The sequence below is a fragment of the Photinus pyralis genome, unplaced genomic scaffold (genome assembly GCF_008802855.1).
Source record: "Photinus pyralis isolate 1611_PpyrPB1 unplaced genomic scaffold, Ppyr1.3 Ppyr1.4_LG7, whole genome shotgun sequence".
Taxonomy (NCBI): domain Eukaryota; kingdom Metazoa; phylum Arthropoda; class Insecta; order Coleoptera; family Lampyridae; genus Photinus; species Photinus pyralis.
The window spans coordinates 22,100,181-22,106,382 of record NW_022170738.1 but is presented as its reverse complement, the minus strand read 5'-3'; the positions used below and the strand labels follow the sequence as shown (position 1 = coordinate 22,106,382).

General features: G+C 34.6%; 1 protein-coding gene and 1 long non-coding RNA gene across 2 annotated transcripts; one reads left to right on the top strand and one right to left on the bottom strand.

Moving 5' to 3' along the window:
- Positions 1-214: 214 nt before the first annotated feature.
- LOC116176897 lies at positions 215-2,077 on the top strand. The gene is made up of 2 exons (XM_031495718.1): positions 215-380; positions 454-2,077. Exons 1-2 carry the CDS (start codon positions 249-251, stop codon positions 1,033-1,035), a joined length of 714 nt encoding a protein of 237 aa, XP_031351578.1. The 5' UTR covers positions 215-248; the 3' UTR covers positions 1,036-2,077.
- Positions 2,078-2,618: 541 nt separating this feature from the next.
- On the bottom strand, positions 2,619-3,757 carry LOC116175391. Its single transcript, XR_004146299.1, has 3 exons — positions 3,662-3,757; positions 3,072-3,603; positions 2,619-2,843 (listed from the first exon to the last, which is right to left on the bottom strand). It is a non-coding gene; the product is annotated as an uncharacterized LOC116175391 (long non-coding RNA).
- Between the last annotated feature and the right edge of the window lie 2,445 nt (positions 3,758-6,202).

The window sequence follows — 6,202 nt, the reverse complement described above, 5'->3', positions numbered from 1 at the left end:
TTTAAACAGAAACTTTTAAGTCCCAAGAGATCGTGGCAACCGCGCTCGCTTTCCCCAATACGTTTCTTGTTATCGCCAGACATACTTTTGTTCACGTTCGCTATGGAGCGGTATACTTATAAATTGTTGTTTTGTAAGTGTTGTTGTCTCTTGTCTATTGTTTAATACAATAAATAAAAATAAAAATGGTATTTGAAACCAAAACCATGTTAAAACGAACGCATTTCAAAGATGAATATGAAAATTGAATGACAATTTTGTTTCAGCTACAGAACTACTGTAATAGCAGTCGGTGCCAAGTCATTAGTTTTAATTTAAACGAATTTCCATCACACGTTGAAGATGAAGCTTTACGTGCGTACCGGCCGGTTGTGATACAGGCAGGTATCGACGATTTTATACGCCACTGCTTTGTTTGTTGATATCACTTAACAAAATGAATACTTTTTTCAGGACGCTCTCCAGCACACCGGATCAATTTTCTTCTTGGAATGTAACATTCGTTTCAAAAGATTTGTAATACCTGAAGTATTATTGAATTTATATAACTCGGTCGTTAAGGGTAGCGGAATTTTGACGTGGGCGATGCCCCTTAAGAATGCTGTATCTAGTCGTACTCACAAAAAGATGTTCGATTATTTTCGTACCGATGCGGATAACTTTTTGTTCGTGCAAATGGTATCGGCGGATATTATAATACTCGTCAATACTGAAAGCACACATAAGGATGTGATGCTGCCATGGGTACAATGTGCGTTAACTCAAGACTGTATTTATCCAATAGGAGCTCAATCTGGAGGTTGTCGATTTAATAAAAAACCGCAATATCGTTATTCTGGATGCCATAACTATGACGCGTCCGCATTGAACATAGTTTTAGGACTGAAGTTTAAGTTAGATAGTAGTAAATATACGTATCAGCCTACTTCTGAATTATTCAAAATAGTTCCACTCGACAGAGCCATTATAGAGTTGCAAGGTTTAGAACAAAATGCTACCACTGAAGGGAAACAATACGAATCTTCTTTTTCCTAAGATAGCACTTTATTACTTGCCTGACCAAAAAAATGTTGTGATATTACTTTAAGTAAGTTTATACGATATTCCAGTTTTTGATAACACAATTCCTATCAGGTGGGATTTGGTTAAATTATTTTTTTATATTAAAGTAAAATCTTCAAATTCAATTATCCGCAATATGAAAAGAGAACTCGGCAGAGCTCATACCATTTATGGCAATAATCTTCGATTCCATTCACAATGGAATTTTACTTGCAAAAACACTGCATACCTAGTGGACTAAATAATCCGTAATTGCTCAAGTTCTGTTTGATCTGCACCTATTCGTATTATTGTAATTACGTGTACCTGAAATCTATATTTAATCAGATTTTTAGTTTAAAACAGGGCATAGCTATAAACCTGAACAGTAGAGGCACATAGAAGTCCTTCTAGATTCTGTGGGCAAAGATGTTTGAAAATAATATGGTTGTGAATTACAAAGTAAACCTAAAAGGGTAAAGCATTTTCATTTAGTGACTGAGCATACTATGCACGTCTAAAAATGTTGACAAGTAGGTAGGTACACAAGCTCTTTCTAGCCGGTAACATTTGAATTGGTAGTAATCTTCTCGCACAAGCTTGTGTCACAAAAATGTTACCATCTAAAAAGCACTTGAGGGACTTTAGACGAACACAGTAGGCAAGGCATCATGTACTTAATTATTTACATAGCATCACAGTATGATTTTCATCTATCTCTAAAATGTCTTGAACTGATTTCATTGTCTACAGTTCGATTGAAATCATTCTGTGTCTCTAAATCACTGTACAGAGAAAAATGAATCTCAAATAATTTTGTGATTTCCTAGAATAGACTGCTTAAATAGATAGGTATATAAGAACTGCTCCGTAGGTGTTTAAGTTTGCTCACTTCCCTGTAATAATAAGTATTGCTTACCTATTGGTATTATTTCAAGACTCCGTTAGATAGATGCATTACTAATATAAACTACCTGTAGGTGTACCATTCCAGTGTGTATATATTTATAGGACTATTAAAAGATGTACAGTAGTCTTTTTTTTTTCATTCGCAATGGACACAAAATAAACAGAAGTTCCAGATCTTTGGTTTCGTTTACTGATTTTTTTAGTAACATTTGGTTCTGGTAGGTAAGTATCTTTATAAAGACGGTTATTCAAACGCCATTTCTGCTACAGGCAGAATAAACTCGCCTAACGAATTGAAAAAGTTAGGTACCGAAGCAAAAGTGCAAAAAGATAGTGCGCAAATTAATACTTTGGAGACGTCATTACTGGGGGCATATAACCACGCACTCGCAAGAGTTTGTCTTCTACCTACCTACAAGAAATATAGAAGTCTTTTTTTACACAGAAGAAAAAAAAACATTACAATTACTATAAATGCATTAATATTTATTATATAAGAATAATTATTTAAAAAATTGCTTCACAAATAAGTGATATAATCGATTGTTCCCGGACTTACCCTGTATATTTATATTGTATTTCAATATAAATGATTGAATCAATATAAATATTTATATTATATTTCAATATAAATGATTGAACAATATAACTATAATTATATAAAAACACCAATTATTTAAAAACGTGCTTCACAACGTTTACTTACCCTGTATATTTATATTATATTTCAATATAAAAGATTGAACAACATAATTGAAAACAATATGGTAAAACGCAACTGAAGGTCACCGCCGGTTTTGAGGTAACTCAAGTTTCTCAACGAAATCAAGTAGTCCATGAAAAGTTGGGGCGACATTCATACGGTCAAAACTTGATTATTATACTTCTTCACCCTTAAATTAACAAAAAAAAACCTTAAAATATGCACCGATGACGTCATCAGTGAGGCGTTTTTTTTTTGTGATTTTGAGTTAAATAGGGCGCGGGCAAGTCCGTGAGGCAGGGGCGGACTGGCCAGTCGGGCGATCGCCCGATGGGCCGGTATAAATGTCAACTGATGGGCCGCCAAAAATCGATTTATTTAACATTATTTTCTGTCTATATATTTTTATTGTACCTACTGTGTTATGTTATGCCTTATGAGTTATAATGGTTGATTCCAATTTAATTGGTCAGCGTGCAGAATAAGGCCAGTAGCGCACTAGGCAGCCTCACTGCGGCAGCCACACACGATTTTCAGCTGTCTAGGCGGGCTCGAATAAACAATAGTGTGTGGGATTAGCCCCCGCAGTTTTATGGCTGCCTAGTGCGTTACTGGCCTTATAATAATCGATTTTTTTCGCCGAATTTGTTTTTATTTGTAAGAGGACGCGTTACACTGGACAATGAGTCTTCCTATCTTTTCAATACAGTTTGCGAAAACAAGAAAATCTTCGTTTATGGGTGCGTTTGCACGCCATGGTGTAAGAAAAGTGAACTAAGTAGTATTTTTTAAATATTCGTTGCTTTGTGCTGCCATCCCGAATCCGCGATCCCTATTTGTACTTCGTTAGGTCGCTGACACTCGCATACATTCGTCTTGAGATAAAATTAAAAATAGTATTTTGCTTATCTTTGGTTACCACCTGTAACTGTAAATATCGTTCCATAACTCTAAAAAGGGAATTTAGTGATCTTGCGAAATAAATTCTACCTAAAAATACTTATTTACCATAATATGCGGTTTTGTTCAGTAATTCAATTGAATGCCAATAACAGTGCCTATAGTAATTGTAATTCCTGAAATGCCATTCAAAGTTGGGTTATGTTATGGATTATGTTTACCTGATTTTCTATTAACTGCAAAATAACAAAAAAAACCAGTACCTACCTAGGTAAGTAAAGTTGAGGTTCTTTATTTTAATATAGTTCTATTAATGGATTGTTTTAGGCTATCCTTCGACTGTACACATTTCCGAAGATTGACTTCCGACACCGAGTACATTTTTTTCCGATTATCATTTTACCGAACGATGTCATTGCAGTGCGTTTATATAAGGCCATCGGTCACATCATGATCAGAACACGGTGCGGTCAATTATTGTAACCGTGTATTTCTGTACTGTTCATGTTCTGACCGTAACCTGACCGATAATAATGTGAATCGGCCTTAAGGAATACTCAGCCTTTATGATCACAAAGGACAATCCACGCAATATTTTTAGGAAAACCAGATTTGCAAGTCAGCAATACTAACTCATAATTGAATGTTATTTGTTTGGGTGTGAAATCATATTTTGATATAATACCGATAACATTGAGATCCTTCACTCAACGATTGAATTATTCAATGCCGATAGTATGTAGTTCATTCAAATTATGGGAACCAAGATGGCATCCAATCGGTGGGGTTTCGTTATTATTAATAGTGCTTAAATTTAGTTGTAAGTGACGTGTACATTTATTATCGAATAAATATATAATCTTCAGTTACTGATTTCTTGCAGAGTTGTCTGATAGCACTTCCGAGGTGTAAATACCATCGTACAAGTCGACAGTGCTATTAGATAGCAACTTGGGCGAGAGTATTCTTGCCCATAAGTAGCGCTTCGTCTGGTAAACGTAAGCAGTATTAACACTGTATTATCAATTCAGAAACACCATCCCACATAACCTCTTTTTGTTGTAAGCTCTGAAATTTTTATATTAATTAATTATAACGTAGAGTGAAAAATCCCATGATCCTAAACTCAACGTTTATAAATACTTCTTTTGCCAGTTTCCTAACCCAAATTTTGAATGTAGGTAACGTTAACCAGTGTAATTCCTACTTATGGTACGGTTTTTTGCTGGATACATTTTATCTGCATTAATAACCAACAAAGCCAATAAAAGGAATAAGTTATACTGCTAAAAAATAGATACATTAATACATTCCAATAAGTACTCCAGTTTAAATTTCCCGCTTTGTAAGAATAGTATACCGTAGCCATCTTAGTGGATATACGTTGAACTACACTGAGCACAAATTTCTTTTCTATAATTGTTTTACGAGTTATTATTCAAGTGTACGGAGTTCATACCGTTTGTGCTTTAGAAACCACATATTATCCATTTTTACATCACGTTTTATTCCTTATATGTTCAAGAATCTGGAGAAACAATTTATATTTCAAAAACTTCTTTGACCTTTGAATTATACACAAAAGATTGCCATTGCAATCGAACGTCTACTTTATACACTTTCAGAGAATGTGCTATGAGTTTTAGTGCAATATAAACTGTTCACTCATAATTTACATACATTTAAGAACAAGAAACAACAAACATTTCCCAAAAAAAAGTATAGTTTTTAAAAACGGTATGAATTACGTTAGGCATGTTTCCCATAAGAAAGCTATTGTGAGATAGGCAACACACAATACTGATAGCGCGCCCTTATGTCAGCGAAAGAAAGACAAGAAACTTTGTTTATACGGTATACGATGTATACTGTGAATACGGATAATTGTATAATTGAAGTTATTTACAGTAATATGGAAAGTGCAATATAGGGCACAGAGGTACCTAATAGAAACGAGGACTTCCTATCGTTAATGAACCCGGGCACCATGGTAATTTCTTGGAACCAATTTTATTGTTAAAAACATTCGGCCCATTGCTAAATTCACATTATCAACAGCGTTATTTGTGAAAAACAAAGAAAAAGCACCCCCGAACGAAAGCCAAGACGAGGACAATCAAAACCAATGGTCAATATAATTACTTACACAATAATAATAAATTTAAGTACCTATGTACCTAATAGGTAAAACGTCAAATTTCAGAACAAGTTATCAAGGCAAAATTATAAAATAAAGGCAATAAAATAAAATATACGCCTTAAGTTGATACTGCTCAAGATATTAAAGAGACTATTTTTATAGAACTAAATGTTACCCGCGAGTTCCAATTCTAAAAAATGGGCCGATAAATATTTTCCCCAGGCCACTTAAAGGTTACCAGTCCGCCTCTGCCGTGAGAAGTCTTAAACATTCTAGAATTTCTATCCGCATGTGTTGGAAGCTTTTTGTCGCAACGAAAAGGCATATTTTCCTTCCTTAATTTCCATAAAATGAGAATTTCCGGCCATTTTAAAAAAACTAAACGTCAAACTGATGGACGAGTCCATTTCAAGATAAACCAAAGGGGTGTCCTAGGTCGGGACTTTAAAATACAAATAATGAAAAATTTAACGCGAGTAGTAGGCACACCAATGCCGAGCGAACCGAAG

Bases quoted from the DNA above. Each gene is read 5' to 3' on its own strand.
- LOC116176897 (XM_031495718.1), top strand. From the start codon at position 249: ATGACAATTTTGTTTCAGCTACAGAACTACTGTAATAGCAGTCGGTGC. The intron at 381-453 runs GCAGGTATCGAC...TACTTTTTTCAG, and splicing joins ACCGGCCGGTTGTGATACAG to GACGCTCTCCAGCACACCGG.